This window comes from Henckelia pumila, chromosome 4 (genome assembly GCF_033568475.1).
Source record: "Henckelia pumila isolate YLH828 chromosome 4, ASM3356847v2, whole genome shotgun sequence".
NCBI lineage: Eukaryota > Viridiplantae > Streptophyta > Magnoliopsida > Lamiales > Gesneriaceae > Henckelia > Henckelia pumila.
The window spans coordinates 55,736,124-55,755,272 of record NC_133123.1 but is presented as its reverse complement, the minus strand read 5'-3'; the positions used below and the strand labels follow the sequence as shown (position 1 = coordinate 55,755,272).

Here is a 19,149-nt window from a genome sequence, read left to right as displayed (position 1 = left end):
TATATTGCATTTATTTGGCATGGCATGGTAGTTCAAGGCAGGACTAGGGAGCAGGAGCCTTGAGGATTTTATTATATAGCAGGATTCGATATAGCTGTATAATGTTTACTGTTTAAGGTTTCGATTTGGTTGTATCACTGCAGATTTAAGCCTGGATTATGTTACTAAGCTGATATGTAAATTATGGTTTTGTTTTCGCATGTTTTACTCTGTTAAATTATTTTGTTGTATTAAGTTTAATGCATGCTATTAGTTACCAGTTAGTAGGTGATACCATGCAGGGTCAATACATTTTTGGTATCAGAGCATGCTTAGATTTTGGGATTAGGACTTGGGATTTAGTTTAGTCTTGAGTAATTCTTACGCATTTGGGATTTTAATGTGCAATTCTTTTCAGGATATGGCTGACGAGAGTCACGGTAGTGTTGGCCAGGGAGGTGGTCATCATCATCATCATCACCGCCATCATGATGATCAACATCGTCATCATGAGGGTAGACGTCGCTACTCTATCAATAAGTTTATGCAAGTAGGACCGAAACCTTTGGTGGGAGACGAGAATCCTGAACATGCGAGGAGTTGGATGTCTAAACTCGAGAGTACTTTTCGTGCTTTCGATTGTACTGAGGATTAGAAATTGGAAGTTTTAGAATTTGTTTTAGAGGATCGAGCACGTTTTTGGTGGGATGCCAAAGCTGCTCAGGCACGTACTGAGAGAGGACAGGTGACTTGGGGGGATTTCTGTCGGGAGTTTCAGAAATTGTATTTTCCTCCGGCTGTTCGCCAAGCACGATCTATGGAGTTGCTTACTCTGAGGCAAGGATCAATGACTATTAATCAATATCAGCAACGATTTCTTGATCTGCTACCTTTCAGTCCTCATATCAATGAGAGTGATGCGTCGAAGTATGATATCTTTCTACAAGGTTTGAACCAAGATATCTACTCTCAGGTTGTCGTCTGTGATGACCCGGTATCTTTTGAGACTTTGGTGAACCGTTGCCGTCTTGTGCAGACTAGCAACAGGCGGGCACAGTTGATAATGCCAGGACAGCCTAGTGGATCTTTTGAGCCTCGAGCTCAATCTGTTGTGCAATCTGGACCTACGTCTTCTTATACTCCTACTACTTCATCTGGATCTTGTGGTTCACGAGGTATGTTTCGTTTCGGAAAGAAGAAGAAGAAGGAGGAATTTTGTAGCCATTGTGGAGGAAAGCATCCTGCAGCTTCATGTCGGAGAGCTACTGGTGCTTGTTATATTTGCGGTCAGCAGGGACATCTGCGGAGAGATTGTCCTCAGCGCATGGGTTCTGCTAGTGGATCGGGATCACAGGTTGGATTTCAGGCTTCTATTGTTCCACGTCAGCAGCCAGCACCACAGAGTTCTTCTGGTTATCATCCCCAGACTCAAGGGCAGGTGTTTGCTCTATCTCAGGAGCAGGCTACAGAGGGAAGCGATCGCATGTTGGCAGGTACCTTTCTATTATGTGGTATTCCTGCACTTGTATTAATTGATACTGGAGCGTCACATTCCTTTATTTCTAGTCGCTTTGTTAAGAGACATAGATTATTTTATGTATCATTAGATATGGATTTAGTTGTATCTACTCCGTTGGAGCAAGAGATAGTAACTAAGCGTCTAGTGATGGGTTGCCTTCTGGAGTTTGAGGGTAATGTGTTAGCAGCTAATTTGATGATATTAGCGATGACAAATTTTGACAGTATCTTGGAAATAGATATGCTGACTTTGTATCACGCTACTGTGGATTGTTATCAGCGTCTGCTACAGTTTCATCCAGTTGAGGGTGATAGCTGGTATTTTTATGGTGAGGGTGTGCGACCTCCGATGCCACTTGTTTCGGCTCTGAAGGCATGTCATGTCTTGAAGTCAGGTGGGGAGGGCTACCTCATCTATGTAGTTGATATGTCCACGAGTAGTACGGGTATTGATCAGTTACCGGTTGTCAGCGAGTTTTCTGATGTTTTCCCTGATGAAATTCCAGGTTTTCTTCCGGTGCGAGAGGTTGAATTTGGTATTGATTTAGTACCAGGAACTACGCCTATATCCCGAGCGCCTTATCGTCTAGCACCTTCAGAGATGAGGAAATTGAAATAGTAGTTACAGGATCTGCTTGATAAGGGATATATCCGTCCGAGTGTTTCTCCATGGGGAGCACCTGTTTTATTTGTCAAGAAGAAGGATGGATCGATGCGATTATGTATTGATTACAGGCAGTTGAATCGTGTCACCATCAAGAATAAGTATCCTTTGCCGCGGATTGATGATCTATTTGATCAACTACAAGGTACTTCTGTTTACTCCAAGATAGATCTGAGATCTGGTTACCATCAGATGCTGCTACGAGACTCAGATATATCTACGACTGCTTTCAGGACCATATATGGACATTACGAATTTCTGGTGATGTCATTCGGTTTGACGAATGCACCGGCAGTCTTTATGAATCTGATGAATCAGATATTTCGAGAGTATCTGGATAGATTTTTCATCGTCTTCATTGATGATATTCTTGTCTATTCTCATGACAAGGATGAGCATGCACAGCATCTAAGGATTGTTTTACAGACGTTACGAGATAAGCAGTTGTATGCAAAATTGAGCAAGTGTGAATTCTGGCTTGATCGGGTAGTGTTTCTCGGTCATGTGATTTCTAATGAAGGGATATCTGTTGATCCTAGTAAGATAGAGGCAGTGCTGAACTGGTCTCGTCCGACGACGGTTGCTGAGATTCGTAGTTTCTTGGGTCTAGCTGGATATTACCGTCGGTTCATCGAGAATTTTGCATAGTTGGCAAGGCCTTTGACACAGCTTACACGGAAAGATGTTGCCTTCACATGGTCCTCGGATTGTGAGAAGTCATTTCACGAGCTGCGTAGACGTTTTACTACTGCACCTGTGCTAGCTATACCTTCTGGATCAGGAGGTTATGTTGTCTATACTGATGCCTCTGGTCAGGGGTTAAGATGTGTTCTGACACAGCATGAACATGTTATTGCCTATGCTTCTCGACAGTTGAAGACTGATAAGCACGAATTTTATAGCTTATTTGGCACTTTATTTTGTCGTATTCGTGTTTATTTGGCATTTATATTTCGAGTTTTGTGCATAAATCGTCATATTTTCTATGTTTGTAGGTTTGACTAAGATTTGAGAAGAACTGAATATTGAAGAAAAAGTCAAACAATTCAATGCCACGTTGGATCTTGGCCGAAGAACACGGAAAAATCTTAAGTAGCTAAGAGAATTGAAGGAAGAAAAAATACACGGACCCCGTGCATCGTCTGGAAGAGGGTCCGTGCCTGTTCGAAGCAAAAGACATTGGAAGAAAAATAATACACGGACCCCGTGCACAATCTGGAAAAGGGTCCGTGTACCTTCGGCGTTTAAGATTTTCATAACAGAGAAATGCATGGACCCCGTGCACCTTCTGGAAGAGGGTCCGTGTGGCTTTGTATTTTGTTTGGGCTGAAGTTTTAATACACGGACCTAGGCATGGACCTTGTCCGGGGTTCGTGTACACTGCAAATATGGAAAAAAATAATTCGTGCAGAATTTTGGATTTTTGGAATTCTGATTATTTTGGTCAATATTAGACATTATTTTGGACGAAAATAAAGGAGATATAAAAGGGGAATAAAGCCCTAATTGGAGAGGACTTTTGAACTTCTGATTTTTTAGACTGATAAATTTTGGAGAGATTTTCGGGATTTGACGGCTGGAGCTTGGAAGAGAAGAAACGCGCAACGCAAGCAAGATTCGGCACTATGCTGAGAATTTTCTTTTCCTCTTTTTCTGTTTTATTTTATTATGAATTCAAACATGAAACTTTTGTTTGATTTTATTATTATGGAGTAGTCGTTTTTTGACCGGGGCCACAATAGGGCCAGACTATTGATTTTTGTTCATGGAACGGATTGATTGAATTTTGATTTATGAAATATTTATTGATTAATGTTTGTACATAATTCTTGCTTTTAATCTGGCCAATTAATTGCCTGTATGTCATTCGATCTGGACTTGAAAAAGAAAAGATTGAAATTTAGCTTCAAAAATATTGATCAACACATGGTTAAACCGACTATAAATAGTATTCGGTTTCAGTGTGCGATTTTCGGCAAAAGCTGAAATTCCATAACTCGTGAATGCGTTTTTGTTTAATTAAATTTATTTAGAAATAATTGGACTGTTAAATGAAAATAGGGTTATTAATTCTAGAAATAGGTTAATAATTATTTTAGGGAATTTCGTCGTGAATATGAATGAGTTTTGTTTGATTAAATCCAATACGTGGTAATTATCGATGTCTGGTACCATTGTGTGTTCCTGGTCGTTTTCCTAAAATTTGAATCAGTCTTAAAGCTTTTTTGCTCTTTTAATTTAATTTAAGTTTCTATTTTAGAATAAATTATTTTAATTCAATTAGTTTAATAGTTCAGAAAAATCCTTCATTTTATTTAGCCTAGATTAATTTGAATAGTCTATATCTTAGTATTTAAACATTAGTCTCTGTGGGATTGACTTGGACTCTGTCCAACTATATTATAACTTGACCTGGTACACTTGCCAATAATTATTTTTAATACCGAAATAATCGATCAAGTTTTTGGCGCCGTTGCCGGGGACTATTTGTTTAATATTAGGATTGATTATTTATTTGAGACTAGGTTTTTATTTTATTTTGTTTAATTTTTATTCAAGTGGTTGATTTGTGCGCTTTATTTTATTTTTTTATTTTTTTTTTCAGGAGTATATCTCATGTTATATGAGCCGTGCTCGAGTTTCTAAAAACCTCATACCACTTGATCTAGAGATTGAAAGCACTCTTCGTCCGCATGAGCCAATGGGCCTCTGACTCATGTGGAATGGGGTCCCCTTCGGGGTCAACCCTTTTTTTTTTTTTTTTTTTTTTTTTTGAAAGCACTCTTCGTCGTATACGTAGAGATCGAAGGCAGCATAACTTGGCTCTAAATTTTGAATCTGAAGAGGAGCTTGAAGATATGGCTGAAGAAGAGAATAACCGCACTCTGATGGATCTTCATAGACCATTGGTTGGAGGATACGCATCCAGCATTGTTCATCCTGCAGTTCAAGCAAACACTTTTGAACTTAAACCAGCCATCATCCAGATGATACAGATGCAAGTTAGATTTGGAGGGGCGCCTTCTGAGGATCCGAACGCTCATCTAGAGCAATTCTTGTCAATATGTGATACCTTCAAATTTAATGGAGTGACTGCTGATGTTGTTCGGTTGAGGCTCTTTCCGTTTTCTCTACAGGGAGAAGCGATAGAGTGGCTGCGAGATTTGCCAGAGGGATCAATTACTACCTGGGATGGTTTGGTTGAAGTGTTCATGCACAAGTATTTCCCACCAACCAAAGTTACACAGTTGCGGAATGAAATCATGTCTTTCAGGCAAAAGGATGGGGAATCTTTGAATACCGCATGGACAAGATTTAAAAAGATGCTGAGAGTATGTACGGTGCATGGGTTATCAGTGGGCCAACAAGTAGAAACTTTCTACTATGGAGTTGATTCATCTGTTCGTTCTATGCTTGATGCAGCTGCCAATGGCAGCCTCTATAGAAAAACTCCTACAGCAGCACTTGAAATCATATCAAATATGGCTGAAAGCAATGTTGGTTGGCAAGACAGCAGGAGAGAAAGAAAAGTTGGATTCCTTGAGATGGATGCTCTAACAGCGATTACAGCAAAACTCGATGGACTGAACCATCAAGTGTCCCAACTGCAAGCTAATAAACCGGCACCAGTAAAACAAGTGAATCAAGTCCAAGGAAGCATTGAGGCAGTTGGAGGACCATCAAGTGGCATTCCATTCATGCCAGATGCATTTTTTGATGGGATGCAAGTTTTTGAAGGAGATTCGGTGAATTATGTGGGAAACCAAGAGCGACAACAGTTTAATCCATACAGTTTCTCATACAATCCGGGTTGGAGAAGTCACCCAAATTTTGGGTGAAAACGGGCTGAAAATTCTGTCGAGCCTCAATGTTTTAATCTACCTCAGCAGCCTGCACAGCAAAGGCCTCCGCAGCAAACAGTTAGACCTCCACAAGGTGCTGGACCTTCTATGCCGCCGGGTTTCAACACATCTGAGAACAAGTCAAATCTTGAAGATATGCTTGCAAAATACATAGCTGGAAACGAGATGAGATGGCAGAACCATGATGCCATGATGCAAAGGGTTGAAACTCAGTTGGGACAATTGGCGAACCAGTTATCTTCCCGGGCTCCAGGCTCACTACCTAGTGACACAGTGAAGAATCCTAAGGAAGTGAATGCCATCTTTGTGCAACAAGCTATGACAGTCAAGACAGAGGAGATAGAAGTCAAGGTAGAGCACACACCAGAACAAGTCATTCTCTCTCCACGCAAAGGTAAGAAAGGTAAGGAAGATGACTTAAATTCTAATGTTGATATTTCTAGTCTTCCTTTTCCCCAAAGAGCTAGACAATTAAATTTTGATCATCAATTTAAAAAATTTCTTGAAATTTTCAAGAAACTCCATGTTAACATCCCTTTTGCAGATGCCCTAGCTCAAATAACGAGTTATGCTAAGTTCTTGAAAGAAATTCTAGCAAATAAGAGGAAGTTGACCAATTTGGGTACCGTGAATTTGAATGAGGAATGTTCGGCAGTATTTCTAAACAAGCTCCCACCAAAACTTCAAGATCCAGGGAGTTTTTCTATACCTTGTGCTATCGGTAGTATGTCATTTGATAAGGCTTTATGTGATCTAGGTGCTAGTATCAATTTAATGTCATATTCACTTGCAAAAAAATTGGGTATAGGAATAATGGAACCTACCACTATGTCCCTCAAGCTTGCTGATAGATCAATTAAACATACTAAGGGAATAGTGGAGAATGTTTTTCTTAAAGTTGATGAATTTATCTTTCCTGTGGACTTTGTGGTACTTGATATGGATGATGATCGTGAAACTCCTTTGATATTAGGACGTCCATTCTTGGCAACCAGTAGAGCATTAATTGATGTTCAGAAGGGGGAATTAATACTTCGGTTGAATGAGAAGCAAGTGGTGTTTAATATGTTTAAAAGTGATTCCTCTTATCCTAAAGTCAATGATTTTTGTCTGAATGTTGATGCTCGTGGTACATGTGTAGGTAGCAATGTTGAGGTACGAAATGAAGTGAAATTGTCCTCTTTGAAGACGAAAGAATTAACTGCAATCTCGCAAAATCCAAAATTTTTTGTCGAAGAGCCTCCTGGACTTGAATATAAATCTTTGCCCTCTTATTTGAAATATGTGACGTTGGAAGATTCAAGTATACCTGTAATTGTGTCATCTTATTTGGCAGGTAGAGAAGAATCAAAGCTTGTTAGGCTCTTACGCGATTATATTCGCACAATGGGGTGGAGCATCGATGATATAAAAAGACTTGGACCCATAATGATGGTGGATGACAGCATAGGCAGAAATCGTGGTGACGAAGGATATAGATCCACGACATCAAATGATCCACCTTAAAATTGAAAGGAAAGCACAATCGGGCTATAGACTATAAATTTAGCGCTTGCTGGGAGGCAACCCAGTTTCTTTTCCTTTTCTTTTTTTTTACTTTATTTTTTATTTCGTTTTGTTTTGTTTTTATTGTTTAATTTATTTTTAGTTCTTCTTTAGTTAATCTCGGTGAATTTTTGTGGGTGCAGATTTTTACTGAATCTGAGTAAATCGATGATTGAGGAGGAGAGAGCGCGCGTATTGTTGGGCGTCTTATCATTCAGGCTGTCACCTGCCCCTTGTGTTACATGGCCAACGACATTTTTCAGGAAAGTGTTTTTGGTATTACTATTTTTCTTGCTTTATGTTTTATTAGCTTAACACTGAGGAAAGTGTCCCATTCTAAGTGTGGGGGTAGGTCGTTCATTACGCTCTGTTTCACATCACTTAGAAAAAACTTTCAAAATAAAAAGAGATGAGCACTTGTGGTTTACATGACATATCAATTAGTTTGCTAGATTTTTGATCGCCTGAAAAATTGTTTTGTGCCTAGAACTGAATGAGATTAGCTGTAGTTGCAAGGAGAAACTTTGATATGAACTAGTTTTGCATTGACTTTATGAGACACCTTTCATGCACTTTTGTCAGACTTATGCAAGTTAATTGTGAATTGGTAAGAGGTGATCTCATGGAAAAAAAAAAAATTTGGTAAAAGAGAGAAAAATTGCAGTTGTTATCCCTAGAACTTGTTTGATTAGTCCTCAAAGCGAAAATTTGAATGATTATGACTTAGGGATGATTTAGGCGATCTTTGGACCGTTTGAGCCTTTCAAGCCTACCTGAGAAATCATTTTTTTTCCCTAGTAACCCCATTGAGCCTGATAAAAATCGAATGGTGTATGCCAATGGCACACAATTAGACCCTATTCGTCATCTCTTATGTCCTACATTGACCACCTGATTTTTAGCCATACACTATTTTTCCTACCTAAGTTTTGAGAGAAACAAACCCTTTTGGCGCTTTTAAATATACAAAAAACTCCAAGTATTCACAGAAAAATATTTGAAGGAGTTAGTGAATTATTTTTGAATGAAAGAAAGGGTTGAGTTGAAAAAAAAAAAAAAAAAAAGAGAAGAAGGTACTCGAAAAAAAAATTTAAGGGGTATTGAAAAGAAAAGGAGGAAAAAGAAGAAGAGAATGGGTTGTATTGATGAATCAAAAGAAAGTGATGAAATTCAATAATAGATGGGGAATGGAGCTTTTTAATTGCGCTAAATGGCAACTTGTTTGTTGTCTCTCATTTTTGCTTTCCTATCCTTTATTGTAGCCGTGAACCATGGCCGAACGTTATAAGCTTAAAAGACCTATTGACCGAGTCATAATTATTCCACATTTAGTAGAGAGGGATATGAAAGATAAGCATATGGGGCGAGAAAAAGAAAGAAAAATTTTAGTTGGTGAATAAACATGAGAGATCTTTAAACCGAAAAACTTTTGAGGAGTATAAGTTCTGACACTCACACTACACACGTCTCATTCTGTTGATCTTTTCTGGGTAGTGTTCGAGTTTTAAATTGCGACGAAAGCGAGGCTTGTGATTTTCGAAGTATGAGCTTTTGATTGGGTGTGACGAGATTTGGTAGATTGAAATATTTTGATTGTGCCACTCTGTGTCGATATTTCTCATCTCTAATTTCTTCTGATTTGTTCGAGGACGAACAAAAGCTAAGTGTGGGGGATTTGATAAGCACGAATTTTATAGCTTATTTGGCACTTTATTTTGTCGTATTCGTGTTTATTTGGCATTTATATTCCGAGTTTTGTGCATAAATCGTCATATTTTCTATGTTTGTAGGTTTGACTAAGATTTGAGAAGAACTGAATATTGAAAAAAAAGTCAAACAATTCAATGCCACGTTGGATCTTGGCCGGAGAACACGGAAAAATCTTAAGTAGCTAAGAGAATTCAAGGAAGGAAAAATACACGGACCCCGTGCATCGTCTGGAAGAGGGTCCGTGCCTGTTCGAAGCAAAAGACATTGGAAGAAAAATAATACACGGACCCCGTGCACAATCTGGAAAAGGGTCCGTGTACCTTCGGCGTTTGAGATTTTCATAACAGAGAAATGCACGGACCCCGTGCACCTTCTGGAAGAGGGTCCGTGTGGCTTCGTATTTTGTTTGGGCTGAAGTTTTAATACACGGACCTAGGCACGGACCTTGTCCGGGGTCCGTGTACACTGCAAATATGGAAAAAAAAATAATTCGTGCAGAATTTGGGATTTTTGGAATTCTGATTATTTTGGGCAATATTAGACATTATTTTGGACGAAAATAAAGGAGCTATAAAAGGGGAATAAAGCCCTAATTGGAGAGAACTTTTGAACTTCTGATTTTTTAGACTAATAAATTTTGGAGAGATTTTCGGGATTTGACGGCTGGAGCATGGAAGAGAAGAAACGCGCAACGCAAGCAAGATTCGGCACTATTGCTGAGAATTTTCTTTTCCTCTTTTTCTGTTTTATTTTATTATGAATTCAAACATGAAACTTTTGTTTGATTTTATTATTATGGAGTAGTCGTCTTTTGACCGGGACCACAATAGGGTCAGACTATTGATTTTTGTTCATGGAACGGATTGATTGAATTTTGATTTATGGAATATTTATTGATTAATGTTTGTGCATAATTCTTGCTTTTAATCTGGCCAATTAATTGCCTGTATGTCATTCGATCTGGACTTGAAAAAGAAAAGGTTGAAATTTAGCTTCAAAAATATTGATCAACACATAGTTAAACCAACTAGAAATAGTATTCGGTTTCAGTGTGCGATTTTCGGCGAAAGCTGAAATTCTATAACTCGTGAATGCATTTTTGTTTAATTAAATTCATTTAGAAATAATTGAACTGTTAAATGAAAATAGGGTTATTAATTCTAGAAATAGGTTAATAATTATTCTAGGGAATTTCGTCATGAATATGAATGAGTTTTGTTTGATTAAATCCAATACGTGGCAATTATCGATGTCTGGTACCGTTGTGTGATCCTGGTCGTTTTCCTAAAATTTGAATCAGTCTTAAAGCTTTTCTGCTCTTTTAATTTAATTTAAGTTTCTGTTTTAGAATAATTTATTTTAATTTAATTAGTTTAATAGTTCAGAAAAATCCTTCATTTTATTTAGCCTAGATTAATTTGAATAGTCTATATCTTAGTATTTAAACATTAGTCTCTGTGAGATTGACTTGGACTCTGTCCAACTACATTATAACTTGACCTGGTACACTTGCCAGTAATTATTTTTAATACCGAAATAATCGGTCAAAGACGCATGAGAGTAATTATCTAGTGCATGATCTCGAGTTAGCCGCCATTGTATTTGCGCTCAAGATTTGGAGGCATTATCTTTATGGCGAGAAATTTGAGATATTCACAGATCACAAGAGTTTGAAGTATTTATTCACTCAGGCGGAGTTGAATATGCGACAGAGACGCTGGATGGATCTTCTGAAGGATTATGATTGTGAAATCAAATATCATCCAGGTTCTGTTAATCTTACTGCTGATGCCTTGAGTCGGCAGGTGAGACTTTCTGCACTTCAGACTAGTGAAGTATCTCATATGATTCAAGAGTGCTGTTCATTGAGTTTTACGCTCAAGTACAAGAAAGGGAGGAATGGGATTCGTTTGTATACTATTCTATCTGAGCCAGCATTGTATTCTCGGATCAAAGATGCTCAGATATCTGATGTTAAGACTCAGCATTTGGCACGTCTAGCCAATGGAGTTAATACATCTGGATTCCATTTTCAGGCAGATGGTTTATTGTGCTTATCTAATCGAGTGGTTGTACCTAATGATGCGGAGCTCAGGAATAATATTCTTTCTCAAGCTCACAGGAGTCAATTATCAGTTCATCCTGGTAGCATGAAAATGTATAAGGACTTGCGAACTAGATTCTGGTGGAAAGGGATGAAGAGGAGTGTGTATCAATTTGTTTCGAGATGTTTGGTTTGTCAACAGGTCAAGGCTGAACATCGACGACCAGGTGGATTACTGCAGAATCTTGAGATTCCCGAATGGAAGTGGGAGCACGTGACTATAGACTTCGTTACCCACTTACCTATGACTACACGTCAGTGTGATGCTATCTGGGTTATCGTTGACCGTTTGACGAAATCAGCACACTTTATTCCTTATAACAGGGAGTATTCTTATGATCGCATGACACGTTTATACATCCAGAAGATAGTGCGATTATATGGGATTCCAGTGAGCATAGTCAGTGATAGAGACCCGCGATTTACCTCACGTTTTTGGGGTAGTTTTCAGGAGGCGTTGGGTACCACTCTGAGTTTGAGCACTGCATATCATCCGGAGACTGACGGGCAGTCAGAACGGACGATTCGTACGCTGGAGGATATGCTACGTTCTTCTGTCATGGATTTTGGCTTATCTTGGCAGGATCAGTTACCTTTGATCGAATTTGCCTACAATAACAGTTATCATCGTAGTATTGATATGGCACCTTTCGAGGCATTGTACGGTCGACGGTGTCGTACTCCGTTATTCTGGAATGAAGTCGGGGAACGACAAGTCGAGGGTCCTGAATTGGTGCAGCAGATTGTGGACAAGGTAGATTTGATCAAGCATAGGATCAAAGTTGCTCAAGATAGACAAGTCAGTTATGCTAATATTCGTCGCAGGCCACTTCAGTTTGAGCCTGGTGAATATGTGTTTCTCCGAGTATCACCTTTCAGAAAAGTGATGAGATTCGACGTGAAAGGCAAGTTGTCTCCTCGTTTTATTGGACCTTTCCAGATACTAAAAAAGATCGGAGATGTTGCATATCGTTTGGCTTTACCGCCAAATCTTTCCAGTATACATAACGTTTTTCATGTGTCATTACTTCGACAGTATATAGCTGATGAATCTCATGTGATTAGTCTACTGATATTCAGCTAGAGCCAAATCTGTCTTTTGTTGAACGATCAATCCGTATCCTAGACAGAAAGGAGAAAGTTTTTCGGAACAAGACTATACCACTTGTGATGGTACAGTGGCAGCGCAGAGGCGTTGAAGAAGCAACTTGGGAAACGGAGAATCGTATGCAAGCGGAATATCCTGAGTTGTTTGCTTTATACTTTTGATTTACCATGTAAGATGTAATTACAGTTGTTGTAATAAAACATGGTTTGAGGTTTCATATTGTTATTTTGATTTTGTCTTTAGATGTTATTTCGCGGACGAAATATCTAAAGGTGGGGAGAATGTAGTAACCCAGATTCCATTTTAAGATAATAATATGTTAAACATGATTAAGGGTTAGTAATTTCGGAGTGTTATTGGACTTCGGAAGAGAATATGGGCTTTTGACTTTGGGCCGGATCGGAAGCTCCGAACCCAGATCGGAAGCTCCGATCTTAGCCACTTCGGAACCTCATCGGAAGCACAAAGATCGGAAGCTCCGATCCTGGAACGGAAGTTCCGATCTCCAGCTGCCAGCAATGCTCGATGACTCAGCCACGAGTTTTGACAAGTGTTGAACGTAGAGCAGATCGGAAGCTCCGATCTGCCCGATCGGAAGTTCCGATCCCGACGTGTTACACATGCACGCAGTGAGCTGGATCGGAAGCTCCGATCCTGAAATCGGAAATTCCGATCCTGGCCGGGAATTTTGCCTATAAATAGGGCTTCTCAGATTCATTTCTAAATACGAATTCCCGAGTTTCTTTCTTCAGTTATATAGTGTGAGATATACACTTGAGGGCCCTATCGATTATAATAGAGGTTCTGAAATAACCAAGGTGTGGTTATAGTCATCCGGAACTAGCGACTCCAAAGGGCTAACTACGGACGAAGGTATGGTCCGGAAATCTATTTAAGTTTTGGGAGTACTTATTAGCTTAGTTAAGGCTTATAGAATTTATGTAGTGATACGGTAAACTTTTGAATATAGGCTTGGAACCTAGGATCTTACTATACTTGAACTAGCCTAGAGGTACGTACACATTGACTGAGATTGCCAGCGAGTATACATGTTTATATATTGCATTTATTTGGTATTATTATATGGCATGATGTATGATTTACCGTTTTCCATATTCATATGTCATGTGCATATACACGTTGAGCCTATACCTTGTTATACCTGATTATAGAGCCGCTCAGCTCTATACTCGATAGTCTGTCACTGAGAGTACCGCGACGGCGGGGGCATTTATGTCTGTCTACTCTGGTGTATTAGACGAGTGTGGTTGCACCCAGAGGTTGATCCGTGCGATGACAGCACTCATGTGGCGCCGGTTCTGAGCATGATTTTTCAGATGACCCTGTACCAGTCATCATGTTGCATGCATTATATACATATGTTTACTCATGTCTATGTACTGGGCGTTAGTGCTCACGTCCTAGTTGTTATCTTGGACACCCTATTCCATGGGGCAGGTCGCAGGATGGACGGAGCTGGTAGTTCAAGACAGGACTAGGGAGCAGGAGCCTTGAGGATTTTATTATACAGCAGGATTCGATATATCTATATAATGTTTACTGTTTAAGGTTTCGATTTGGTTGTATCACTACAGATTTAAGTCTAGATTATGTTACTAAGCTGATATGTAAATTATGGTTTTGTTTCCGCATGTTTTACTCTGTTAAGTTATTTTGATGTATTAAGTTTAATGCATGCTATTAGTTGCCAGTTAGTAGGTGATACCATGCAGGGTCACTACAGAACACTTGATCCGAAATCAGAAACTTTGTAGTCTCCAAAAGCATCCAGCAATAAATTTTCTAGTTGCACCAGTAAAGATATGGGATATAATAATATATACTAGCGATAATGGCACACACGATGTGTGCATAAAAAACCATTGCTCCTGAAAAAAATGAAGAACGAATTTTTTTTTTTGAGAAGATAAAAATCAAATTTATCAATTTAAAAATTATATAGGTAACTGCATAAAATTTATAAGCAAAGTGTTGACCCGTTAAAAAAGTTGAAAGTAGAGTGCTAAGGGTATTTTTGAAACAAAAAAAGATTCACCAAAAACAGTTATTAAAAAAGTCTCTCCCTTTATTAATAGTATATCTACCTTTATTAATAGTATAGATTTTCATTTATTCAAGGTCAAAACAACCACCTTCAAATCTCTGTGATAGACTCCCCTACTATGACAAAAATCAACAGCATTAATCAGTTGCTGAAAATATTTTCTTGCTTCATCTTCTTGCATCCTTCCATGATTTACCTTCAATCAAAACAAAAGTTCAAATCAAAAAAAGTTTCAATAATCATAAAAAGAATAAAATTTACAGGAAGTACTGATTTCACAACTCCACTTTCTTGACCCGATATTTTTCATAATGTCCACGTTGATCTTCTCTTTTAACTTGTCTATCCAAACTATAAATTATTTAAAAAAAAACAAAAACCATGAACACAATTAAATAATCACTTATTGAAAAGTTTGGATTTACTTGTCTTGTTTTTGTGGAGGCATATGCGGCATGCTATAGATTAATTGCAAACGACACTACTACTTTATCAAACAAGTTTTTCCCCAGCATCAAAGGAAAAAAAATTACACTATCATACCTTATATTTCTCTTCCTTTGAGCAGCCAACCTGATAGACAGAATAGCTGCTATTCCAATGGAAGTAAAAAACCCCCTTTTCAAACACAATTATTTTATCTCCTTCATCCTTTTGTGAAATATTCTGATGCTCTGAAGTCAAAACTACAGAATCATGTATAAAAATTTTAATTCCACTGCAGTTATATAGAAATAAATTATTATCTACACAAATGCAGAGTGCTCAATGTTCAACATGAGCCATAAGTTCTTTTCACTTGTCCAAATATGTCATTGACTCAATAGTTCCGTTCAATTAGATTATGTATGCATGTAAAATTCGGCTTCAACTAGGAGGAAAAAAAACAATGAAAGTGGAGGACGAAGACAAACAGAACTTACGTACTTGAGAATTGCTAAGTGCTAACACATGTATAGGAAAACTATTGAGAACATAAAATCCCCTCTCTCACCAACATTTTTCATGCAATATATTAAGCATTATTTTTACTCAGATCATAATAAGACAGCAGATAGATGAATAAAATACATACTCCATACTTTTTCTTCAACATGCTGCATTGCCTGGTCAAATTCTTGTAGTTCACGACATCTCAAGTAATCAGCATCACCCTAGACATGCATTTTGGAGATTTGATATATTACACCATTTAAAAGATAACTTCATACAATTTTCCGAGTCATCGAACTAAATTTATCTAGTGAATCATAAAACATAGAGATTGTTAAAGACAAATTTAAGTAACAAAGTACCACCAACCCCAAAAGATAATAAAGTTAAGTAACAAGTTTTTTAAGGGCAGATTGATATACACATTTTTAAAAAAAAGTTTATTAAGTCAGCTAATAAAATTTACATCACGGTAAGATGAACTAAACTTTAAAGTACAATAGTAGGAACAAAATATCCTTGCTTGTAGATGTGCTAATATTGTTATAAAAAAAAACAAACCAAGAATCAGAGGACAACAATTTTAAAAGCACAGGGGCAAGTAAAATAATAACATCACTCACCTGCATAAAGAATTCGACTGCTCCATTAAATAAGAATATAAATAGCCTAGGAGGAATCCAGCCAGCATCTATTGTGAGCCTTGCTAGTTCGAGTAATCAAAATCCATATATTGAAACCCAAAACTGTAAAACCACTAGTGAGAAAATCAATTGATATATATAAAAGAAAAATCTGAAAAAGGAAAAAAACTCACATCCTTGAAAGAGAAACGAACCAAAAAAAATAATAAAAAACCAACCAAGAGAAACACTTAACAGGAGAGTTTCAAATGAGAAGCAGGGAGCAAGGTAATAACAAAGTGCATGTAATAGAAGTGAAACAGGAAATAAAACCAAAAAGGGATCGATAAGCGTTACCAAACCCAGAATAAAATTATCATACCTTTTTCCCTCAAAACCAACGCTTTATTGAGCAAGCCCACCCTCCAAGATTAACCCCAAAAATTTACAAAAAAAAAAACAAACAAAATAATAAGAAAAATTAACTCTCGTCATAAAAAGACCGTAAACCCAAATCACAATAAAAAGGAAAATAAACATGGAGTTAAATTATTCCACCCCAAAACTGATCTATGCGTGCAGCTTGGTCGAAACAGCTTGACCTTCCTATCCAACAGCGCCTCCGCAACTCAGTGGGATCGACACCGACACGGTGGTACAATCAGGCTTGCCGGAAATCGAGTGTGCTTAGTAGTAGCGGGAGACTATGTTGCCACCGAAGTTTCAGGAAAGCCATTTTTCTTGTAGTGATAATCAATAATAGTGCGATAAATGAGACGAATCAAAATAAATTCGAATGGATATAAAACCTTACTAGGCAGCCTGCTAAATCAATGAAAAGATACTGGAATTGACTTTAACACTTCATGAAAACCAAAACAAAATCAAGAACATACCCAAGCAAGATGGTTGTGCAGCGAAGAATGGCACGGTGGTTTCGCTGACTTCTCAACCCAGTAAAACTGAAACCCACAAATGCTCAACAGCATCAAATTCAGTTTCCAAATTTTCTTAACAAAATTTGATACCAATATCAATCTAAGTACATGTCTTTTTTTAAAAAAAAAGTAAGAAAAGCCATCAATTTTGTTTGTATGATATGTGTATAATGTCGGCCATGTGTTGTGTGTACAATATATATATTTTTTTATTCATTGGGGGAAGGAAACTCCCAAATGAAAATGATCAGTAAAAAATTTGAAGTAAAATCTTTAACGAATGTTAACAAAGGATGTAAAAAATACGGAAAATAAAAAATAAACTTTTTATAACTCTCCATAATTTCAAATCATGCAGATTGATAAAAACTCAATCCAACATAAACAAAGAAAAAGCCTCGGTTCTTCCACAATAACCGGATGCCAATAAATGTTCAGAACTCTTCAAAAATGAAAGGGTCATGAGATACACATATCATATTTGAAATTCTGGCATCATCTGCCTCGCGAGGCAAATAAAAAGTCTTTTATGACCAAGAGCATACAACCCTTGACCATAAACAAGGGTAAACTATTCATTGTGGGGTGTACAGTATGTATAACTTTCTCAGCCAAGTGCATGTCTTGTAGTTGAGTTAATAATCCAGACTTCACCACTATATAATGTATAGTGCCTTCTGATATATCTTTCACATGGCCAGACACCAAATTAATTAAAGGATATTTGGAATTTACCTCGAACTTTTTATTTTTTCTTATATATATCTGGGTTTCGACCCCAAGTTATTCCGGGTACCACTACAATCACACACTTATGATTGAATTGAATTGAATTTTATCCTATGGTACTGTACGAGAGAAACACTTACACAATTGTAACGCCTTTGTGCTTGGGTAAGAAAAACTCAATTCACCGCTGGAAAACAAGTTGTGCTTGGTCCAAATTACAACCTCTTTACCATCTGAAATCACAGAAATCAACAATAAATCACTCGTAAATCGTCGGATGAAACAGAGAGCACAGAAACTTGCGACCTAGGGCTACGGATTGCGAGAAACGGGAGAGGATATAATAAGGACCTCGGAGGGGCAGAAGGTGAGGATGGCAGCGCTGGTGACAGACGGTGTAAAAGGCGATGATGGGTGACGCTGTCGGGGGTGGGGGAGGGTCCGGCGAAGACAGATTCCAATTCACAGTAGTACTGGGATTGTTGTAGCGGCGAGAGAGAAGAAACTTTAGCAAGAAAACAAAAATTGGGGATGTTGAGGCGCGGTGATTGATAAATGTGGAGGGAGAGGAGAGAGAAAAAATTAGAAGGCAGGCGTGAAAAGGTGATAATGGCTAAATATATTCTTCTCATTTCGTTATTTAGCCAATTATATTCCTTTTGTTTTTCGTATCCTAAAAATATTTATTTTTAATTAAAAAATGTCTCGAACATGTACTTAAAACTAAATAATACTATTATGCCTCTTATTTCCCAATTTTATTAAAGTTATGCTTAAACTCATCATGCTTCCGTAAGATTAATTAAAATTAAATATCTTTTTAACCATAGTATCGTCGGGTCATACCTGCCGAGTTTTACGAAGTGTTCCTCACACTCAACCACGCAGTCGCAACAGATGGTTTCTGCACAAGCTCCTTCAACGACACCCAGCACAGCCTTAATTCGTTTTCTACCTTAAGGCGTATGGTATATAAAACTAATTATAAAATATAAGCATGGATGAACAAGAGACTTAGGAAATTTATTCAGACAACATATTATTACATAAATCAACCTCATTTAAAGAGAAAGAGATAACTAGTTTAGCTACTCATAGTAGTCTTGTTCTTAAAATACATAAAACAGAAATTTAACACAAACTCAGAAAGAGAAATATTACAATAATTTTTATTTTGTAAGAAAACTGAAGGGAATGATCGATGTCTTCAGCTTTCTCAAAATCCTGTATTTATAGCCGAAGTTCCACTCGTTTCACCGAGAAACTTCAGGGAATCTTACAGCTGTCTTGAATTCTTTATGCTATTATTGATGGCATCTTTTGCTAGTGGGAGAGTCACATGCCCGATGACATCTTTTACTAGTGGAGAA

At 37.8% G+C, this 19,149-nt stretch overlaps 2 protein-coding genes across 5 annotated transcripts; one reads left to right on the top strand and one right to left on the bottom strand.

Moving 5' to 3' along the window:
* The first annotated feature begins 5,019 nt into the window (after positions 1 to 5,019).
* LOC140861028 (uncharacterized) lies at positions 5,020 to 7,530 on the top strand. Its single transcript, XM_073264036.1, has 2 exons — positions 5,020 to 5,907; positions 6,052 to 7,530. The coding sequence occupies exons 1-2, from the start codon at positions 5,020 to 5,022 to the stop codon at positions 7,528 to 7,530; spliced, it is 2,367 nt and encodes a 788-aa protein (XP_073120137.1).
* Positions 7,531 to 14,500: 6,970 nt separating this feature from the next.
* LOC140863978 (1,4-alpha-glucan-branching enzyme 2-2, chloroplastic/amyloplastic-like) lies at positions 14,501 to 18,366 on the bottom strand. 4 transcript variants are annotated; one of them, XM_073267804.1, is made up of 7 exons: positions 18,131 to 18,366; positions 17,920 to 18,012; positions 17,009 to 17,074; positions 16,113 to 16,235; positions 15,632 to 15,710; positions 15,100 to 15,242; positions 14,501 to 14,752 (listed from the first exon to the last, which is right to left on the bottom strand). In XM_073267804.1, the coding sequence occupies exons 4-7, from the start codon at positions 16,116 to 16,118 to the stop codon at positions 14,618 to 14,620; spliced, it is 363 nt and encodes a 120-aa protein (XP_073123905.1). In that variant the 5' UTR covers positions 16,119 to 16,235; positions 17,009 to 17,074; positions 17,920 to 18,012; positions 18,131 to 18,366; the 3' UTR covers positions 14,501 to 14,617. The 4 variants fall into 4 exon arrangements, with proteins under 4 accessions (XP_073123905.1, XP_073123904.1, XP_073123903.1 ...); XM_073267803.1 differs by having other exon boundaries at positions 14,502 to 14,752; positions 16,495 to 17,074; XM_073267802.1 differs by having other exon boundaries at positions 14,502 to 14,752; positions 16,113 to 16,852.
* Positions 18,367 to 19,149: the final 783 nt, after the last annotated feature.